This window comes from Trachurus trachurus (assembly GCF_905171665.1).
Source record: "Trachurus trachurus genome assembly, chromosome: 4".
Taxonomy (NCBI): domain Eukaryota; kingdom Metazoa; phylum Chordata; class Actinopteri; order Carangiformes; family Carangidae; genus Trachurus; species Trachurus trachurus.
Genome location: NC_139898.1, coordinates 24,580,813 through 24,604,079, shown reverse-complemented (window position 1 = coordinate 24,604,079; position 23,267 = coordinate 24,580,813). Strand labels below are relative to the sequence as shown.

General features: G+C 41.7%; 1 protein-coding gene across 1 annotated transcript in view; it reads right to left on the bottom strand.

Moving 5' to 3' along the window:
• Positions 1-1,760: 1,760 nt before the first annotated feature.
• The window catches only part of anos1b (anosmin 1b), a gene marked incomplete at its 5' end in the record, with an annotated part of 41,849 nt that continues 20,342 nt past the window's right edge, over positions 1,761-23,267 (bottom strand). The window contains 13 exons of the mRNA XM_083969608.1: positions 1,761-1,869; positions 2,010-2,151; positions 2,969-3,201; positions 3,558-3,720; positions 4,750-4,847; positions 5,784-5,993; positions 7,983-8,121; positions 11,475-11,715; positions 12,218-12,311; positions 15,293-15,422; positions 17,490-17,674; positions 18,747-18,954; positions 19,661-19,723. Coding sequence (XP_083825734.1) covers positions 2,011-2,151; positions 2,969-3,201; positions 3,558-3,720; positions 4,750-4,847; positions 5,784-5,993; positions 7,983-8,121; positions 11,475-11,715; positions 12,218-12,311; positions 15,293-15,422; positions 17,490-17,674; positions 18,747-18,954; positions 19,661-19,723 — 1,905 coding nt within the window. The 3' untranslated portion in view covers positions 1,761-1,869; position 2,010. The remainder of the gene's footprint in view (positions 1,870-2,009; positions 2,152-2,968; positions 3,202-3,557; positions 3,721-4,749; positions 4,848-5,783; positions 5,994-7,982; positions 8,122-11,474; positions 11,716-12,217; positions 12,312-15,292; positions 15,423-17,489; positions 17,675-18,746; positions 18,955-19,660; positions 19,724-23,267) is intronic.

Below are 23,267 nucleotides of genomic sequence, written 5' to 3'. Positions count from 1 at the left end.
TACGTCACGACGTCGAGCGCAACTTCGGCTGTTTCCGACGACGCTCCCGAAGTCAGCGTCAAAAAATCACTCCCTCATCTTTCCGTTTCAGCACAACAACAGGATAAAAAATCTGCATCGATCTCCTCTTTGATGATCCTTTAAAATCTGCTTTTAAGGACACGACATGTTTATCTCTCTGTATCATTAAATCTGAATAGTACAGGTGATTATGGCATTAAAAATTTGCAATAGTTGTAATTCATCAGTTGCCGTTGCCTCTATTTTATCTGACTGCCACCAAAGCTAAAATAATTTTCACTATGAAAAGGTCCGATCCTTTTTTTAAAAACTGATTGTCTGGGCTATAGGATTTGTATAAAATATAGCAAAAGCATTACAAAAGCAAAAGCATATTTAAACATATGGTGTCTGACCTTTGTAAATCATCCTGCAACTGTTATTAACTGTTAACTGTTGTTATTAACTGTTATTGTTATGTTCTGCTGCTGCTTGTAAACTCGTCGTCCCTGTAAATGAGGGAAACCTCAGTAACCAACGAGTTAAAATAAAGGTTTAAATAAAATAAATTACTCCCATAATAAAATCACTTTTGTTGTCTGACCAACAGTTATAAAAATGTATGCAGGTAGCCTACCAGAGTCATTGTTGCTTAAATATGACTCTCTTTTTTGTGCCAATTGACAAATTAATAAATCAATTTATAATTTCAGCACTACAGTAAGTGCATCTGGGAGTGTGGGGAGACAATGACACTCCCACGTTATTAGGGGCCCCAAAACGTGTTGCTGATGTCCCGCGATACAGACAGGAAAAATTATGTCAACTCAAATATAATGCAAGATGTAGTATATTAATGCCACTTGGTATCATCTCAATATTATGATTTCATCCCTCTTATTAACATCATTTCTAACCAAAAGGTCACTGACAAAACACACACCATGTCCTGATAATTTTTAATTACAAAAAAATCTATGACTGCTACGACTGGAAAACAATAAATAAAACTAAAAACAGTCAGAATGTAAAGGAATTAAGTACAAAATTATCAACAATAAAAGATTACATAGAGATAAAATATTAACATGATTACTGGCTTCTTAACACCAGTAGTTTCCAACGTTTTCAAAGCAACGACACGACTTCTGTAAAAACAAAGAAACCTACCACAGGTATAGCATTATTAACAATATTAACTGTGCTAAAATGTCACACATCATTGTGTAGTGAAATGAGTGTAACATAGTGTAAATTAATGCTGCACAAGGCCCAGAATGTATCAAACAAGCAAATTCTGCAGATTTTTTTTTAAACATATGAACAACATATCAAAATATTTGAGCTTACTTCGAGACTTCTGCACAGACCCACCTGCCTCAGAGATAATGCAGCAGATAATGCCCTGAAATAAGCACAGTCTGTTGCTATACATTACTATTTGTACATAAGGTCAGTGCTACATTATTCTCTACTAGCATGATCAAAAACAATAGACATAATAAAGTCTCTTTACAGGGGTCACTTGGCTCCAGTGATGTCAGGTGATTGGATTCCATTAGTCCCACCAAACATGTACAGATGCCGCCGTGTGAGGAGCCTTCCTTTTCACATGTATGTCTTGTGATGCTGCAGAGGAATCACTGGAAAATGTTGCAGTATGAATTTAAAACCAACTGTAAGCGCTTTTAAAACTGGCCCCACGTATCTGTATATCATATATAAATCATAAAAACAATCTACTTCACATGGGAAGATCTTTTTATTTTATAGCTGTGATCAAAGTGTCTGCACTCAAACAGGAGATAAGTGGATGTTGGTGAAGATGATGGTGGTGAAGCAGTCGGTGGCAGCTGTCGGGTTCAGGGCCTAGACAAGATAGTTGGGAGGGTTTAGTGGACAGAAGAGAAGAGATATGTCTTTTTGCAACAGAAGGTATAAAATGTGCAAGTTTTTAAAGGCGTTCTGCCAAAAACACCCATGTGTTAGTGAGTGAAGAGCACTGCTACCTCAATGTGTGGCGTTGATAGCTGGAGTGTGTACAGTTTTGGAGACAGCAGCGCCGTTGCTGCCCCCTGCTGTTAGCACCTGGAGCTGCAGCTGATAGACACTGTCCGGCTGAAGACCATCAACCGACACCGACCGCTGAGACTGTGGATGGAGAAACAAACAGGGTTAGTACTTGCACACAAAGACACACCATCTTTTCTTCACTCATGTTTTAGGTGATCTAGACATAACATGTTAAAGTGTGAGGCTGTAGTTATTCTACATTTTCCTTTTTGTACACAAATCCCATTAAAAGGCCAAAACAACTACAGTATGTGTTGATCCTCCTCTTACTACTTTGACTTTTCAAGCCTGTTTACAAATGTAAATCATGAGTCTTTTGAAGAGGAGAGCGCACACCTGCGTTGATGAGGTGCTCACAAAGAAAAAATGAACAAAGGAAAAAGAGGAGAATGTGGCACACTCCGTAGCCTCAGATGCAAAAATATATTTATTCAAGGTTAAAAAACCAACGTTTCGACCAACAAAGAGGTCTTTGTCAGCGTGTACAAATGTATAAATGTAAATCATAAATAAAATGTGTGTCACCAGTATGGACTTTTCAGTTTCAAAATTACCGTAATAATCCTTTAACCCCATAGATACAAAGTAAACAAAGTAAAGAGGAGTAATTAGGATCAAGTCATTGCTGTTTTTTTGCCTTTGATGGGGTTTGTGGATATAAGAAAGGAGAATGATGTCATCAGATTCATCATTTAATCTAATATAGATAATGTGGAGTCATGGTGCTCCTTAATTTTGACTCTTTTATTGGACTTCTGAATGAATTCAAATACCTATGATATTTAATTCTTTCTAGTGTGCAAGCGTGCACGCAGACACACGGCATCTAATTTTTCTACGGTCTTTTCCTCGTGCTACCAAACACACTGTCACTGTCAACCTCCTCCTGTCTCACCGGAGCAATCGTCTGCGTCTGGGAGATAAGCGTGTCTTCCTGCCCCTCTGTTGCCGTGGTAACCCCTGACTGCAGCGTCCAGGTGAACTGGAACCCCTCGACAGCCGCCGGGTCCAGTGCATGCTGGGACATCCTCCAGCGAAACGTTGCGAGCAAGGTGCCGTTGACTTGTTGAAAATCTGCAGTGAGCCGTTCTGGACGCAGTACCACCTTTCTGCCCACCAGGAGGCGCTCTGACACAAACAAAACGCACAAAACTTTTACTTTTACTCAGAATAGACACTTTTCTTCATAATTTATTCAGATTTAATGTGACAACATGTTCTATGCTGACATTTCCTTAATAATTGATCAGAGATAGATCATTATAACAATCATTTCATGTGGATTAAACTCGTTAATTGTGTGAATATAAGACAGAGTACAAGTGCAAGTGTGTATTCAGTCTTCATATTCCTAAAGGGAGACAACACAAGATGTAGGAAACACTTCCCAGGGAACATTTTTCTTCACACAGACATTAAGAGGATGCAGGATTAATGAAGGTCAATGAAACGCTGCCTTTACATCTGTGTTCAGTTACTCCTACCGTCAGTGTTGCAGGGCAAAGCTTTGCCTCCTCTGACCCTGATGGAGGAGCAGGCCGGGGTCGTAACCCAGGCAACAGCCTCTGACCCCGGGTCAGCCTTCATTGCCACGGAGACCCGGTACTTGCAGCCAAATTGCAGACCTGTGATGGTGTGATGGGTGCCCTGGAGAGAGAAAATCAAGTCAAGTTGGGGATAAACAGGGTGTTTAAAGAGAAACTGTAGTGGAAACTGTACACAGCTGGTTGTTAAAACTGACCTATTACAAGGATCCATAAAATATACATATTACCTCTATTTTTGTTTGGGAGCAGCTTGTTAGCTCCATGTTAAAATAAACACCGCAGTTTGAAGCAGTGCTTGGCAGCAGCTGCGCAGGTTGGCAGCTTCAAATGGTGAGAAATGGCGTAACTGTTTAAAACAGGCCGAACATCAGTGAGCAGAACTCGTATTCTGTGACCTCAGCAAATTGCTCACAGCACTTTGATATTTATCAACCCACTGAGCCTGTGATCATTTCAGAAACCGTTTTCTCCTCACACACACACTTTACACCCGGTACCAGTTCATCGTTTTGAATTGCACCTCTCTGTGGCAAAATCTCCTCATGATCTGGTTTTTAAAAATATCTGCTTTTATTTATTTATTTATTTTTTAGAAAGGCTTTTAACGGTTAGTTGTTGTTGCCGAGGCATTTTTTCCACAGATTCATTTCAGTCAAACTTTGCCAAACCCTGATTTACCTGTTTATGAGGCACAACTGTACAATATAATGCAATCCAATATTACAGCCCTGCAATAAATTTCCTCATTGTGAGGGCTGTGATTTTTACTGTTTTTCAGTTTGGTTCATTTTTAGATCACATTACCTTAGAAAATACATGAATTTGGATGGTTTGTGTAACAGAAATTGCTGATTTAGACGCACACATTCGTAAGAATTTGAAAATTACTTGAAAAATCACGATGTTATAGACACACATAGAAACAGAATTATAGGATACTTCAGCTGAGTTTCACACAGTCGGTGGACGAGAGCATTCAAGACAGATGGGAGTTATGGTGATTAAGCTGACATCTAATACGCACATAGAGACACAGCAACAACGTCCACACAGAATCAAGATGCCTGTACACAATTTCACAAACACAGAGACCCAGAAAATCCAACCAGATCAGTTACTAAATAGATACCTGCACAGTTGTTGTTGTTTTCTCTGTGCTTGTAACATTAGCGTTGCAGGAATGTGGATGCCACTGCAGAACATATGGGCCAGGGTGTCTCTGTCTGCCTGCAAAGAAAAGAAAAGAAAACACAATACAACAGAGACAATTACACACCACATTCTGTAAGTGGACGAGTGCTTTGATCAAAAGGCATGACAGATTGCATTTCTGTTTTTTATTTCCTCCCTTTTTCATTTTAATAATATTTCTTGATAGTGGATGTCGAAGCCCCTACAGCGTCTTCTCTCACTAAAAGAAACTGACAGTCAGTTGGCCTTGCTGATTTAAGACCTGAGGTCCAAACACCAGCCAGAGCTGAGGAATGAAGGAACCAGAATCACTGAATTTCTTTGCGGTGCAGCAGAAACAACTGGTAACAGGAGCTTGTTAACAAACCAGTTGCGTTTTTATACATTGAATGCTCACAGAAATCTAGCTGCTTAATGAATCACTGTGCTGGTCTCTGACTGTGTCTGACTGCTGTACTGGAGCTTGTTTTTTTGTTTTTTTTGCAGAGAATCACTGTGTGTTGTGACTGAAAATGACACTATGAGAGCGAGAGTCAACCATAACAGTACATTTACAGTCCAGGCAGCTAAACGAGGAGTTGGTAAAGCTCCATAAATCTGAGGGGAGCTGCAGAGTCGGGCAATAATGCTCTGCGGGTTCATCCTATTGAGCAATTTCACATATTAACAGTGGTTTTCTATTGTCATTTGATGGATTATTTGCATATAATATTGTTTATAGTCACTGCAAAAACAGAACTGTAAAAAAACAGCGTTTGCGTTATTATTGCTTGACCTTAAGTAAAATCTGCATCTCTAGCTGATATAGAATAATGCAATAATAAGCAGCAATGGAACTAATATAAAAATCACATCTCCAGCTCTTTTCTTTTCTTTTTCTTTTATTCCTTTCTTGTCTCATCTACTCTTTTGGTACCTGGCTGCTGCTGAGAGTGCTCTATTGACTTGTTTCATGTTACCAAATGAACTCACTGTGGTAAGCCCACTTCCAGAACACCTTGACCTGCAGCTGGTTGTCATGGTAATGAGGGGCAGCGACCTCCAGGCGAAGGTTGTCAGGGGTGACAGGGTTCGGGGGGGCTTCAGGATGAGGATGAGGATGAGGATGAGGGTGAGAGGAGGAGAGGGGGGGAGATGAGGGGAGGAAGGAGGAAGATGGGAGCTCATTGGAGAAGTCTTCGCCTTTGGTGGAAGAGAGGAGAGAAAATATTAAATGTTAAAAACTTCACCAGTTGTGTGTGTGTGTGTGTGTGTTTTTGTGTGTGTGTGTGTGTGTGTGTGTGCACTCCCTTAAGCAGCATTTACACAGTAGCTGCTCTGAAAACCAATAGCTGGCACCGTCACAAAACCAGTTAGTCACATGACTGACTGGACGTATGAAACATGGGATTTATAAATATATTGTTCTGGGAATGTCATAAAGTGGCGATGAAAGAGCAGCTGGCAGCTAAAGCCTCCCCGCTAATTCATTCACTCAGAAATACTAATTGGCTTTATGTGGCCTAAACGACCCTCATTAGCACTGAGAGAAACCAGGCCAATACACAGACCGCCTCAAATATTAATACTGCTAAATTATGAATGGCAATACGTTCCATATAAAATTGTTGGTATGTGGTTTGATAATTGCGCCGCAGCTGGCTATAATCCTCCGCTGAGCTGACCGACGGGTCACCTATAAATACCTCTGTTGCCTGGGCGACCATTAACATCACCAGTTTCCACTGTAGGATGTGTGTGTGCAGCTGTAGGTATGGTAGACAGAATATGCTGCGAGTCAGCAAATGCAGCAGCTCTGAACTAACAGGAAAATCATTAAGTCAATAACATACGGCTCTGTTAAAAAAAAAAGGTGGCTGCAGACTGTACATAAAGCTTTTTTTACTAATTGCATGACAAGTTAATGAAATGTTCGAAAACATGTACGAGCGAGTGAGTCTCTGTTTGGGGGCAGAGTTGCTACGGGAGTCCTGAAGTGGCTGAACATACACTGTCCAGCTAAAATCTGCAGGACCAAGTGAGGAGGTTTTAATTTACCTCCCAGCTCTCATTCGTCGTTCATGTTTTACTCCTACAAGACAAAACCTGTCCAGAACCTACTGGAAAATTCAGTTCTTCTCACTGCAGGTTAAATATTTCTAGGTAACATTACACCGTCCTCTCATTTATCAATAAACATGATGCTCAGCTCATCCAAGTGTTGAGAAAGACTTTCAGACAGCACTGAAAACATTGTTTTTATGATATGTAATACTAAACCAAAAGTTTTACACCCAAAAGAATTACTCCTTAAAATGAGGTGCAGCTGTTGAGAGAAACATTGACTCTTACAGTAAGTTGTACCTTCTATGAAACTATAGAGAATATAACACAAAAGACTCATCAGTGTATTACATGCATCAACACAGTACATTTGGAAAGTGTTCAGAGTCATTCAATCTTTCACATTTCGTAATATTTTGGTATTAAACAGGTTTAAATGAGGTAATATATCAGATTGGGGTCGGCTGTGGCCAGACAGAAGCTTCTCCCCTGTGAAAATTAGCAAAATAAAGCATCTGATGGACTCTCAGACTGTGAGAAACTGGATTTTCTGGTCATGATAAAACTAAAATTGAACTGTCTGTACTCGATTGGAAGCATCAAGTCTGGAGGAAACCATGACATGACGCTGACAGGATCTCTGGAGCTCAGCCAGAGAGGCCCTGGTCCAGGTCACCTCTGGGACTCCGGGAAGAGTCCTGATTGTTGACAGACAGGTATGTGCCTTTCCAAATCACATTCAATCAACTGACTGACTGAGTGACTGACTGGTGGACTCAAGTCGAAGTGCAGAAACATTTCAAGGAAGAACAGGAGAAATGGGAGAAATCTGAGCTAAATATCAAATGTTATAACAAAGGGTTTTGACATTTTAGTTCATTTGCAATCACTTCTGTTTTCATGTGTAGATCAACAAGGGACAAAATGCAATTTGGTTTTTTGTGTTTTTCATGTTCATTTTAGGCTGTGCCGCTGTGACAAAACAAAATGTGAAACCCCTGAATCTTCTGAACACTTTCCAAATGCACTATATACACTGGTATTGTGACCAATGACCAAAATACAAAATGACACCAACCGTAGCCAGGTAGCACTGAGCCTGACTAGGAATACATTTTGTTTGTTTACCTGTATGAGTTATTGTGGTGAAAACAGTTTGAACTCTGGGACTCTTCAGCCTCTTCTGACCCCAGAAGGCCACCGTCTGCACAGACACGAGGTAGGAGGTGGCGGGGAGCAGACCCTGTAGCCACAACTCACACTGCGCCTGTAACACATCATAAACAAGAAAATGGATTATTGGACACGTCGTCCTCTACGGTCTGTACTGATGCAGTTTTACCTTCCAGATTTGATGCATCCTATATAGAAAATCTACCATAAAGCAACCGAATACTACTGATGGAGCAGCATAGCCACCAGTCACCACCATCATCATCATCATCATCATCATCATCATCCTCCTCCTCCTAAGTGTTGTGTGTGCCCCACTTTGTGACTGACAGTGCAGACCTGTTTTGCATTAGCCTGTTGTTTGACTGACAGCTCATTAACAGGCTCTTAGTCAGTCAGGCCCGTCTGGCTGCATAGAATCGAGCTAGTCACAACAAAGAGATGCTTGGATGATAGCAATTCTGTGTGTGTGTGTGTGTGTGTGTGTGGTTCTGTATGTGCGTACACTTAAGACAGAATGAGACAAAAGCAAGTTAAAAGCAGTTTTCTTGGTGACCTGCAGACAAAATGGGGTTGAAGTGTTTCCATTACCCTGAAGATAGACAAAACATATGGCCTGTACAGCTGTACACATGTGTGTGTGTGTGTGTATGTGTGTGTGTGTGTGTGTGTGTGTGTGTATGTGTGTGTGTGTGTGTGTGTGTATATGTGTGTGAGAGCAGCCTGGATTTCTATTTCGGTGCATAATGTCAGTGGACATTATATGTAAGAGGTTGATGTATATTTAAAAGCACTGATTCAGCAGAGGTTTTTCCATGTTCGAATATTTCCTCCAATTTCCCCTGTTGCTTCAGGTTTAATGCTAAATCCCCCCCAGTCCTGCATAAATTCCTGATTGACAGGATATATGTTTTATATACATCTAGGGAATATATCATCATGTGCTAATGGAGGGTCATAAAATATCAATGCTTTGCATGGTATGAAAGCTATTTTTGCACAACGTGGCAGTGTTACTCTGGTTCCTACCTACCTGTTGTGATGCTGCCGTCTGTGTGTGTGTGTGTGTGTGTGTCTAGATGCAGCTGCAAGTAGGAAACACTAGTTAGGGGGCCTCATTTAAATTCCAGGCCTCCCAGCCAAGCAGAACAGAGGACCAGACTACAGATAAATGGCTCCACCAGGCTCAGTCTGGGATCGCCATTACTACATAGGATAGCTAGGCCCATATGAGTGTGCTTGTATTAAAACCTTTGAAACTCTGGTGTTTACGTTCAAATTCATTTATTTTTGTCTTTTTGTCCCTGAAGTTTCCTACTTTAAAGTGAAGTGGATCTAAAGCTTAAGGATCCTGTGCAAAGAGAGCACTTTCCTCATTCACTGTTTGGCCTGTTTACTATTTACTACATTTGAAGGAAGAATGTGGAGTAACTCCCAACGCAGGCAGCCATAACTGTTATGTCAAAGCTGTAATATCTGTTTGTGTTGTTTACTGTGATTATGGGTATTTCAGAGCTGCTGACTGGACTTAGCTGCACTGTGAACATCATCGACACACCTATAATCAGGATAGCAAAAATCCTCCCTCTTGGCTGTTATCGGTGCCTTAAATGTAATTTACAAGAACATCCAGAAATCTGTTGTATTTCTAAAGAATTGGGAAGCTGCCCTTTGAGCTTAGCAGCGAGGAGCCAGCAATGATTCACTCCATTACTCTGTAAACGAGCCTCAGATCTCGTCGTTCTCTTGGCCTCGTGCGTCTTACCACACGTAACATGTTGTACTGGCGGTTACAGCTCTAAACAAACAGTGTACTCTTCATTTCCATAGGTATTTGCAACCATGATGACCACCCTTGTGCTGTGGTGACCGTCCTAATGTCAGGACACTCCCAGATGCTTTGACATGAGTTGTGCACATAATCTAAATGCAGTGAAAGCCACTTCTCTCCGTTGTCAGTCAATCTAAATGGCTAAGTTGTTATGTTATTCCTGCAGGCCTACATGTTACCATAGCACTCTAACAAAGTTACATCCCATGAAGATAATGCTGCGTCTGCCTGAGGAGCATATTGCATTTTCAGATCCACAAGGAACATATGCACAAAAAAAGAGAAAAAGGTCTGCAAAAGACTTCACTAATGGGAGAGCGTGCCAAGCAGCAGTTTCAAAGGTGAATATGTCAAAAGCAGCTCTAAAATACTGCACATGTCAAAAATGATTTGGAGGAAATCTATCAGCAGGTAACATTATAAAACCACTTCCACAAAACTCAAGTTATAAAAAAAAGAAAAGAAAAGTTTAAGAGAAGGCAGGTACTGTACGTTTTACATAAGCATGCAAGTTTAACAATAACACAAAACAGCAAGACCATGTTTTCTTTTTATCACCTCATTTTTGCTCATTATATAAATCCACATCCTTAATTGAAACATCTGGTTAGTTCTTCTATGTCTCCATCTAATTCACATTTGCAGGAATTTTTATTAGACACAGGTGGTTCAGCAGGACGCTCTCTAATTTGAAGCAATTATTTAATGTCTAATATTAAGAATGGAAATGAGAGTTAAAAGGGAGTGCCGGCCACTGCTGTGATGTGTGCTGCTTCTTGTTGACTTGTGTAAGGCTGTTGCTCAAACATACAAAAGATGCTATGATCATATTAAACCGGTGTTCACGGTAGCTGTTTACAGAGCCTGCTCTGTTTTTCCCTGCACTGCAGTGGCCTGTAAAATCACTGCAGTAATCACAAGCAGAATACAAGGGATGCACGCACGTGTTTGTGTGACGTGCATGTGTTTACAGGCCTAGTAAAATTTCTCAGGTGCAGCTATAGATCCTGTATGTGTGGTGCATCTGTGAGTGTGTGTGTGTGCCTGTTTGAGTAAGTCTTTTTAAGGGACAATTTGAATTTTAACCTTCAAAGTGTGGTGCTTATCTCAAAAGACACTGATATTCACTTCAAAAGGCACTGATTAAGGGTCAAAACAAATTATAGAGTTACTTTTTTTTAACCTTTGGGCTGAGCCAAGTTAACTTTAAAACTTAAAACTTATTATACAAACATGAGTGTGCAGTCTATTTCCCAAAATGTTGAACTGTTCCTTTTTATGTGGCATAAGCAGGTTTGTGCATCCTCAGAAGTTTAGAGTACAGAGGTAAACTAAAATATAAATTAAAATATATTATGTACATCTTATAGTCAGTGTGTTTGTATGTGTAGATTCATGTGTACAACAATAATGAAACTGGAATTTGCAAAATGTTAAGGACACAACTTAAGGACCATTAAAGCAGACAGGATGCACCTGACGATAATTTGGAGTGCCACAACAAAGAGTCTGAATACTTTTGTCATTATGGGTTATTGAGTGTCGATTGATGCATAGTTAAACAATTTATACCCTTTCATGTTTATTGTAAGCAGGTAAACATAAAGTTTTCTTACCCCCTGAGTCACTCTGCTGTTGCTGTCCTTTTTACCCTCTGCTGTGCGTGGGTGTGTAGGGCGTGTGTGCATGTTGTTGTGAGCTATATGTGTGCGTCCATGCAGTGCATGCGTGTGTTTATGTGCTGTGTGTGTATGTCGAGACATCCAGGTGACTCTGTAGCTGTGGACTGGCAGGTCTCCCTCCCTGGGGGGCTCCCAGCGTAATAAGACCGCCACTGTGACCCCACTTCCTCTTGTCCTAAAGACAGAGAACAGGAAGTCAAACAACATCAAAACGTGGATGTAAACAAATTCACGGTAATAGAGCAGGAAGAAAAGCACCTCCACTGAGATGTAATACTTGTTTGTCCTGTTCAGTGCTGTTTACAATCTTCCATTTACTCTTTAGAGAAGAGATGTTATACCATTATGTTGAACATAAGCTACAATTTACATCCCCACCTCTGCTATCAAATCTTTTACTGGAATGTCGTTGATGATCCAAGACATGGTCTGAACTTTATGTGACCTCGTTTTGCAATTTTGCACATGGGCAGAAAAAAAATGTAACATATGATTGAAGAAGGATGAACTGTAATTTGCATCCAGTGACACAATTAGGACAAGGACTGTCTAGCCACGTGACCACAATTTCTGACTGATCATGATTGATTACCCACAGCAGCACTGCAGTGTTAAAAGGATGCAAAACTGAACAAAACAGGTTCACCAATGTAATCACCTATCATCTATTTAGATACCTTTCTGTGATCTGGGACCCTTGGTGTGAACTCATCCACTCCAGAGTCTGGTTGCTCACTCTGACGTTCATTGGCGGTTCTGGAGGTGCAGGATCTGCAGAGAGAGAGAAGATGAGAGATGGAAAAACATGAAGAGGAGGATGTTTTCTTATTTGAACTGTAAAAATATCACGTCTGTTGTTGGTCTTCCATCAACATCAAAATTACAGAGCTACATGTTCTTCAACAAATAGCACAAACACTGGCATTTAGAGCATTTCAACCAGACGGCAGCCTGTTATTAGTTTGTTCTTTTGCCAGGATTGGTAGGTACAGATGATCAAATCTGCCTTGCACAGTCTGGTGAAATCAACAGCTACAGGCTCAATCCTTCTGACCAATCCTGATTTTGATGTAAAAACACTGAATCATTCAACCCTATTATTTGCTGAGTAATAGTGATTCACCAGCTTGTCTGAATTGTCAAATAATTCAGTGTTTAACATGCTACAGCAGAGCAAAGTAAAGAAGGTAATGTTGGGGAGGGGAAAGGCTAATTTCCTTTTGGTCTCATTCGGGTCTACAAAGTCAATTAGATTTAAAGCATCAAAAGGTGAGTGACACTGGAGAAGCCTGAAGCCTCCCTTTTCAGTAGCTCCCACAACACAGACCAAAGGCGACCACCACTAGTCACTGTTCGCCTCCAGAACGAAACCCTGAGGTCGCTGCTCTTTCAACGCCGGCTCTGTATCTCATTAGAGACTCAAATCCCAATCCTGAATTTGATTAAAACTACAAAATGTATCCGATTAGAACTACATCCCCCATGGCAGGCCTCCCACCGGCCCCCGGGCTGCAGCGCTTGCCCGACCCAGATGTAGAGATCAAAGTTAGGACAACATATTAGGGGCTGCAGGATCTGGCCAGTTTATGTGTGTGCATGTGTGTGGCGGCGTCCTTTTTGGAATAAGCACGGTGCGTTTCGCTGCCAGCAGAAAAACCAGATCAGAAACGAGACACACACTCTTCTCCGAGGCCATTTTTCACTCTGTTTCTTCCTCGGTCAGCTAGATTTCAGTCTATTGTTTCAAGAGATGAAGACATCAAGATGAGTTTGCAGATCCAGACATTCCCTGGTAATTACCGCTGGCAGGTCGTGTGCAACCCTAATATCTGAACTAACGGGGAGACGGGGGGGGGGGGGTTTCACGTTCGTATTCTCTCTCTGGTTAGCATCAGGTCACAGTGGAGGAACCTCAACCATTTCTGACATCTGCCAGCTTCCTGATTTGTGACCCCTGACCTCCAGCCCCTGACTAATCAGAATAATGAACTGGAAACACAAGACGCTGACTGCGATCAGATGGTATTTGGAATGTCTAAGTGTGTGTCTTTAACCTCTGACCCAAGCACTTGAAATACATACAAGGGCTGCGCATACTCTCTCACTCACTTTCTCACACACATTACACACACACATACACACTGAGAGGACTCCCAGGTCGGTTGTGTATGATCTACCACTATACAAAGCAGAATATGTGCAGGACAGATTCTTGGCTAGCAGCTGTGACGTCTTGAAGTCTTCACTCGTTGCCTGCTTTGCAGCAACATCCATGGAAACAGGGAGAAAAGAGCTAGCCAGCCTCCGTCTTCCCCAAGTCCAGTCCGTATACAGAAGCATGCATCCAGGCAAGAATTCGGGAAGTTACGTCTCCCGGCCAAAAGTCCCACATATAACCCCCACCAATAAAAACCACAAAGCAGTTCTCACACTTTCTTTTTTATGGAAAGCTAAGCTTATCGGACGGCGGCTGGCTATAGATCTGCATAGAGAGGGGATGCAGAGGAGCCAACACACATGGATCCAAAGCTTCAATAACCTGTTTCATCAACCTGAGGCTCAAGCAACCTGGCTTGTTCATAAAACATGAAGTCTTCCCTATTTTTTTCTCTGACATTGGATATACAGCTCATGTCCATTACATTGATAAATCCAAATTCTTTCAGATATTGCTTTCAATGTGGTTTAAATGTGACACTGCCTCCTAGTGGACACATCTGTTATAACCTTTATCGGTACAAGTATAAAAGAAACACTAAAAAAAAAAAAAAAAAGTGCAACCCTGAGGAGCAAAACTTGAGCTTTATATATAACAGACAGAAGTAAGAGTGGTATTGATCTTCTCATCTCACTCTGTGCAAGAAAGTGCACAGGCATATTTTCCAAATTTCCAGCTTTTCCTTTAATATGCTGATGGGGCACCAGGAGCTGCCAGAGAAGGTGAAGTGTGCCAAGGCACAGGTTGTAATGTTTATAAAAAACCTGGATCGGAGGAGCAGAGCATTCCAGCGTTTGGTGTTTTGTTGATGGCGGTGGAAAATGCTATCTCAGACACCTCTTCATCGTCTTCTATAAGTGTTCAACTGATAAAGAGCCTTTTTCCAAAGCAGAGTCCAACCTGAAGCCATTATTCACATACATGCTCTAGCCAATCCTGGCAGAGGAGCCATATCACTAGCCAATCCTGGCTAGTCAAACACCAGTTGACCTGAGTCTGCTAAGTATTATAGCTAGGACCTGTGCATGTGTGTGCGTGTGCGCGTGACTGTCTTACGTTACTTTCACCCTGTCTCACTGACCAACACTGGGGATTTCACTCTGGCACTAAAGCTGGATGAGTATGTATGAGTATGTGTATGTGTGAGTCTGTACAGTATATGTGTGAATATGTGCAATGTGCAGTTCGTGTATATTCTGTTTCCTGCCTATGTTTTATGGACTGCCTGATAATTTTCCTGCTGTGTGTACCTTATCCATCAACGCTGAGTGTAAGAGAGAGAAAGAACAGTGAAGGAGAGGAAGGGAAATGTTCCTGAGTTTTTGGACTTTTCCTCCAGAGAGGTGCAATATCTCTTGTTAAATGACACAAACGGATCCCAGAAATCTGCGTTTTGCTCAGTGTCTCATGACAGGATATCAAAATTCACAGACGGGCCGTGGAAACATGCAGCCGCAGTCATCATCGCCTTCTGTGGGACGCTCTTAACAGCTCTCTGAAGAGTATGTGTTCTGAGCGAGCGCGCTTGTGTTACCTTTGCTAGAGATGTAGTGTTTGCTCGGTGTGGTGAAACCTCTGCTGCCGTGGCTGTTGATGGCCGCGACTCTGAACTGGTACCAGCGCTGGGGTCTCAGATCGGACAGAACCACATCTTCAGACAGGGTCTATAAACACAAACACAAACACATCACATGAAACAACTAACAGGTGCATGACACAAATTTGAGTTTGTTTATTATAGTATATTTTGGGGATTTTAATTGACAGGACAGCTGTAGAGAGACAGGAAGAGGGAATGACATGCAGTAAAGGGCCACCGGTGGAATTAAACCGGGGCCTATGCACTGTATCCTCTGCAATTTTACTCTCATTATCTTCATTTAACAGATGAAATCATACCAAGTATGATGCTTTACACAAAAAAGTACATGACTTGTAAAGGTAAATATACATAAAACATCATTGAGGATAATAAGACACAAATAAAATACACGTCCCAATTAAAATATTTAAGTTTCAAAAACTTTTAAAACAAGTACATCTTGACAAACAGGTATTTTCACCAAAAACAAACCTAATATTTACTCATATGATATTGGACCATTTGATATCTTGTTTGTTTATACTGTAACTGTAAGAGTAAAAGGACACACATACAGTATCGATGGTAATGTTCCTGAATGCATCTTGGCCGAAAACAGTCACCCACCTGTAACATCACAATTTTGCACGCAATGTTTTGACTCTTTGCTTATTGGTATCTCTATGAGTTAATGTCAGTGAGCGAAACCCTTCACCGTATAACACAAAACAAATAAACCTTCATGAAGGGAGGATTTACTCCAGGACTGTTTACGTATATTAAATGCATTAAAAATCTGAAAGATCTGCTCGCTGCACTGAAGACTCCCTGTATATTTTATTCAGCTGAGAGCTACAACATCAGTGCAGCGTTTGGACAGTTGTCTGACTTTTGGCCTAAACGTGTTTCTTTAATCCCGCAGTGGGACCATGTCTTCGGTGTGTGTGCTCTGCACCATGTTGGTCTTGGATAGTTACATCAGACTGCATTGGTTTCAGTTGGTGTTCCTAATAAAGTGCCCACTGAGTGTACATATCAACCATACTCTGTCATCCCTCACAAAAAACCATAACATATCCTCTTTCAAAACATGACAGAGCCCTGTGCAGAGTTGAACATATGAATGTCACAAGTTAATGAGCTGGAAAAGTCAGATGAACGTCGCTGGATTGGAATTCCATCTGATAATAGTCAAATTAAACGATTGGCCCAAAATTATGGTTGAAACTGCTAAAGATTTGCATGTTTTGTCTCCCTGACAGAGCAAATGTAATCACTGCTTAAAATCTACTCATCCACAATCACACGTACACACACACACATATACACACACACACAAACACACGTACACACACACACACACAGACAGACACGAGCTGCCATCTATTTAAGTCCATAATGAGCGTTCAGTCATTCAGAGTCAGCCGGTGGAACGACTGTGGCTGCCTGTGGTTCCTTTTTAAGCTCTGCTTATTTACCTAACCTCACACAGGCACACACACATGGGCGTACAGTGCACACACACACTCGCATGCATACGGTTTACCCTGGCAGAATGGGAGACTGGCTGGGGTGGAGAGGTTTAGACAGCAAGGCAGCAGACTGATGAGGTGGAAACAGAGTCTAACATCCATCTCCATAGCTGAGAAGTTTCATCATTCGAGGAAAATTGAGAGTTATGAGGTAAAGATATGTTACAAACTCTGTGGTGTTGCTCCACTGTTAAAGGCACCGGGAGCCATTTTTATAGCCTCAGTGGTTCTACAACTGTCTGAGTTTCCTGGTTAGTGTGTGTATGTGTGTGTGTGTGTGTGTGTGTGTGTGTGTGTGTGTGTGTGTGTGTGTGTGTGTGTGTGTGTGTGTGTGTGTGTGTGTGTGTGTGTGTGTTGTTACAAGGGTTTGTTTTTCTAGCTATCAGCCTGCCTACATCATGACATCTTCAGCTAATATGCCACAATAATGCAGAGAGGATGGCAGGAACAGGATGATGGTGTAAATGTGAGAAGTTGATTTACAAAAGCTGAATTAAACAGAACACATTTCACAACAGCTCTGTCTTCATAAATCCTTATAAATATGATATCTCAAACTTTCTACCCCTCAAAATAATGACCAGGGATGAAAGGTGAGAGTCTGCTGATTGAGTTACCATGGCAACAGTAGTCCATGCCGTGGCGTGGTCTTCGCTGGGGTGGATGCCTACGTTCCAGCGGGACTGAACCATGTAAATGACGGGCTCCATGCTGACATTGAACTTGGACACCCACAGCACCTTCACCTGGCCGTCTGAATCCTCCACAAAGCTCATCTCCCTGCGAGGCTTCAGGGGAACACCTGCACGGACCAAACACACAGGGAGACGACAAGAGTAAGGTCACGATGACACGAGAAATATGTTGTACAAGAGGCTACATGAACAAGAGCTGGAGCTGACAGGATCATGTACATCAGAGCTAAACATGAACATATGGTGTAGCGTGCTGCGGTTGGCTGGTATGCAGCTAATTACATGAGCTCTCCAAAACCTTTGTACTAATAAGAATGATAATGGTGTCCTCATCCCTGCTGCAACAGGTGCAACCAACAGGAGCTGTCAATCAACTACAGACACACACACACACAATACGATTATTGGCTACATATTATGCATTAAACATTAGGTTTAATGCATAACGGGTGTGCCTACCCAGATATATGGTCTCTATACTAACTTGTATTTCATCTGGTTTGGGCTGATTAGGTTTTTAGCAGGAGGAGTGATGATTGGTCGGGGTCAGGGTGAGCCAATCAGAGGCTGAACAGGGCAGAACATGTTTTGAGAAATGTGAAATTCAATTTTATAAAATGTTTCATTTTGAAAATCTGGAAATGTTTGTCAAAAATTAACTTAGCTGCCTGAAAAACCATGTTTGCGTCACCTCAAGTATATCTTATTATTCATGCTTACAGCCTGCAGAACGAATAAAAACTGCAGGCTGCCCAATCTTTTGGACCTACAGTCTCTGGGTCAGTATTTATTGCTAAATCTGCGTATTGTTCTGTGGCAGATGTTAATTTCATATTGATCCACACTCCCTGAAGTTCAGGAGTTAGTTAGGAGAAGTTCTGCAAGCACTACTGACCTACTTTAAGTGCCTCAACTCACTTTTTTTTTTTTATAAAACAGGGCGTTTACCCTCTGCTGGACAGGCCGTCCAGAAGGGAAATAATTATTGGGGCATGAATTAAGAGTATGCCCACTTCTCCAGACATCGCTACGCCACTGGTTCGTCACAATCATCATTGGGAATTATCCAAGTGTTATGCCTGCTGAGACCATCAAGAACAATTCATCCTTTGATGATAAGCTCAGTTAAAACTTTAACAATGTTACCAACAAGCTCCAACTGGCTCGAAGCGTATGTACCTTTGTATAGATTCGCTGGCGCTTGACAAGTGTGTCCGCAGCCATTGGAGCAGCACTTTCTGGGGGAGGGACAATGCTGGTCTGACGAGCAGCTCTCCACGCAGGCTGCGGCGAATCCGGTGGCTCTCTGAGGCGGAGGGCAGTCGCCCTGACGAGACAACCTCAGAGAAGCCAGGAACTCCCTGCTTGTCACGCACTCCGTCTGCTTCTGAAAAGACAGAGACGGGAGCAGAGGGAATTATTATTATCATGGCTGACACACAACGGAAATAATACGTAACATACATAAACACACACATGCGCTCCAGAAAAAACACACAGCGGAGGTGAAAGTGTTTCCTTTGGTAAACCCCTGCTGACTCTTTGAAGGCAGCCCTTTGAGATTAGGTATGAAAAGGGCTTGCATGTGTGTATTTCTGCGTGTCTGTGCACATGGTTGCAGATTAGCAAAAATGTAAACACAAGCTTTAGCTGATGGAACTGAATTAGCCAGTGTCCCTAACCGGTCAGCCGGTCAGCCGTCCAACCAGTAACATGCTTCAGCTATTGTGATGAAAAACTAATCGGTAAGAAAACCACAGCACACGGCTCTGCAAACAATCACATGAGGCCACACACATACACATATACTGCATAATGTACACAAAACTAATGCACACACTCTCATATGTGTACATTCAAGAGCCCATAAACATGTCATTCATAATTTTGCATAAACACACACAGGAATGCACCTTCATGACACACAAATACACAAACACAGTCTACAAACTGAGTCTGGTGCCAACACAAGTATGTTTTCAGTGCATAAGTGACACCACCACCAACGCTGTTGTGACGCACGCACGCACACACACACACACACACACACACACACACACACACTAAACACACTATTCACTGTCTTATCTTACCTCGCAGGACTTTGGAGACAGCACCTTCCTGGTTTCCCACAGTTCTCTGCACGGCTGAAGACACTAAACATAAGCACACAGGCAGATGAAGCTTTAGGAACAATGAAGTCAATGAAGTCAGAGTTACACAATTAAAATTGACCTGTTCCATCACACGTGATAAAACTACAGAGTGAAGAACTACAGCCAGCAGTTGTTTATCATACCATTGAATGGAAAGAGGAAAAAAACAGCCACTCTGGCTCCATCCATAGGCAACAAAATCCTCCCTTAAAAGCTCGCTAATGAACGCTTTAAATCATGTTTGTTTAGTTTGTTCAAAAACCAGAGTAATTTGCCATTTTATAGGGCAACGTGTGCTGGACTATTACTTGGCAGGGAGCTGAAACTTGCAGCCCCTCTGTCTTGCACAACACAGTTGCAACTAACGATTATTACTATGTTAGATTAATAGGCTAATTTCTTTTTCGATTAATTGTTTTGTCAACAAAAAGTACAGAAAATAAAAATAGTGAAAACATCAATCCAGAATCTAAAGATATTCAGTTAAATCCTCATATTTGAGACGAAAACGCTTCAGATGTTTGCTTTTAATTCATAAATATCAATATTTGTTCATCAAAAGCAGTTTATATTGACTAAACTAAAACAGTAATCTGTCATCGCACATTTGGTTATTGTAGAGATTAAACAAAAATGTCAATTTGTGAACTCTCAATGTGCCGGTGCAGGTTTTGTTACCCATGGACAGAGTCAGGCTGTTTCCCCGTGTTCCCAGTCTATTTGCTAAACTAACCTGTTACAGACTGGAGCCTGATATTTAACCTTCACTTATATTTAACTTACCCTCACCTGTCATCTCACTGTGTGCCAGAAAGTGAAATATTATGTAAGTGTATTTCCCATAATGTTTTTGTATTCCTTAAAATGGATGAAGTTTGAAGAAATACGAGGAAGAGAAAGTGTAAGAACTCAGATAAATGACAATATGTCAGAGGGTTTTAGCAGTTGCAGAGAGCGCTCTCATTGTTTAAGCAGGTAGAGAACACACACACACACATACACAAGAAAAGCACACACTCCCAAAGCTCACACTGCACATACTCATCTGGTTTGCCACCTCAGTGAACTGGTGAGTGATGGCTCTTACCAAATTAAAACCAGACAACATATAAAAACTGCGGTTTCACCCCCAACCCCCTCCTCCTCCTCCTCCTCCTCCTCCCCTCCCCTCACTCTCTCCCCCCCTCCCCTCCGTCTGTCCGTCTGTCTCCCTCTGCTCCCCAGCGTGCCTGGCTTCAATCATTCCTCCAATTTATTCCATCTCTCCGATTCCAGGGGAACAAACAGAATCAACAAAAAGCCATAAAAACTTCATCTCTACACAAATAAATAGCTACTGTTGGAGGAGAACGGCTTCTCCGAGACCTCAGGATTGTTTTAAATGGGTTCGTTTGCAGACTGGTGATGATGACTATGTATTTTTCAAAATGACAACTGTGTGGGCTTGTGAGGGTTATCATCACACTTCAGCACTGCATTTAAGACTGTGTAAACCTCCTTTTCATGTGCAGAATACAGAGGGAACGCTGCGCAGTAACTTGTCGCTGGGATTCATATAAAGCATCAACAAAACCGAAGCCGGAGAAGCCACATGTGCTGGTTTCTTAACCTGTGGGACATGAGATGGAGTCTCAGCGTGAAGCGTGATAGCTGTTTAATGTTGTGCAGTCGCCTCATTTCATTCAAGTCATGGAAGAAAACGTTTGGGTTAGCTTAAAGTGATACTCCACCCTAAATCTATCTTGTGAGAATTAAACACTTGTGTCCTGCAGGCTTGAAATGTGGCTAGTTATGCAGTTTGATTCTGCACACGTACATATCTCTATTTGTATTCTGCAAACCGCTTATGTCGTCGTCCTCTGGCATTAATTATTAAACTCTCATTAAAGCTGCAGTGGATTATTCACCAGAAAAATAAACTACAACTAATTTCAAAGTTATGTAGTTGATCATTTTAAGCATTTTTCCATCAGAGTTTTAGTTTTCCTTTCCTCACATAAGTTGATTTAAGAGACAAAACAATTATGTAAAAGAAAGGAATAGTGTAATGTAATGTAATCCAATCTTATCTAATGTGAGACACTTTTCATGTGTGGCTCTAAAACCAGATAGAGATCTGATCTGAACAGCCATATGACTTTTTCGTCACTCTAAATTGATTTTGACATAACTGTGACAAGACTCACAGAAAAACAAACATGGCAGACAGCAGTGACGGAGGAAGTCAGTAGAGGAAAAGTGAAGTTTGAGATCTAATCAGCATTTAAGGCGTCCTTATGTACCTTTTTATCCTCAGCTTTCATCTTTGTCTGCTTCCACAAATGGTAATTTAAAAATAATGTGGCCTCCATGTTTGTTATTCTCATCTTTTCTCCTTATTTACTTCTGTCTGTGTGGTGTCTTGTTGTTGTTCTTCTTCTACACATGTGGGACACGGCAGGGCCATGACCGGTTTTACAAATTTGAAAAATGATGTGAACAGCTACATGAAAGGAATCTGAATCTTGGGCACTAAGGGTTGAACTGTGAACGTAGTTTATTAGCCTCTGGTGTTACATATGAAACAGTGGGTGTGGGTGTTTTGACAAGGATCTATAGCCCATTGGTGTAGTTATCAGCCTCAGTGGCGTTGGCACTGAGCGTACGGTGAAACAGCAGAATCATGACTTTACACTCTTGGACACCAGTTTTGAGAGAAGAGTCACTTTAAACCATTTTCCCTCTTTCTTTTGTTAATGACAAATTCCTCTTAAGACGTCCGGGTACGAGGAGACGCAGAGATAGTCCAATACACACACAAACACACAAGCTATACTGTAACCAGACCCTTAGGTGTGATATGTTTCTTGAAGGAGCTCTCATGGGTCTCTTCACTCGGGCTTAAGGTTGTCAAAATCTCCCCCAAAACACCTCTCTCTCTAAAACACACACCAACCAACCAACACATTACCTTTTTCTCCCCTCCCCAGACTCAGTCCATCTTGCATCCAAATCCAGCCCACTCTGTGCTCCCACTTTGATCTGTTACAGACATGTTTAATTTTTCATTTCTATCCTCTTGTCGTTCCCCTCCGTCCTCTCCCCCCTCCCTCTCTCCCTTTCTGTAATCCTCTTGTTCTTTTTGTCTTCTGTCTTCACATTATCACTCCTCCTCCTCCTCTCCTCTCCTCCTTGACCTTTACTTGCATCTCTGTGCTGCCTCTCCCCAGCTCCTTCTCTCATGATCTCCTCTCACCTCCTCTGCTCTCCAAAGTGCCCCCCCCCCCCCCTCCAGCTAAAAACCTCTACTGAAGTTGATTACTGGTTGTTTACCCAGTCTGGAAGTGTAGTTTCCACCTTGTGCGCCCCCGATTGTTATCTGACTGGAGGTGCACACAGATGTTTTCCATGAGGTAAATGTTTTCCATGCCGTTTCTTTTACAGGCAAGGTGTGGTTGAAGACAAATGTCCTCCACAGGTGGCAACAAAGCTGCATTTTACTGTAATGTACATCAGTGCTATCAAGTAAATAAGTGCATTTCCTCAAGTACTGTAAAATGCACTT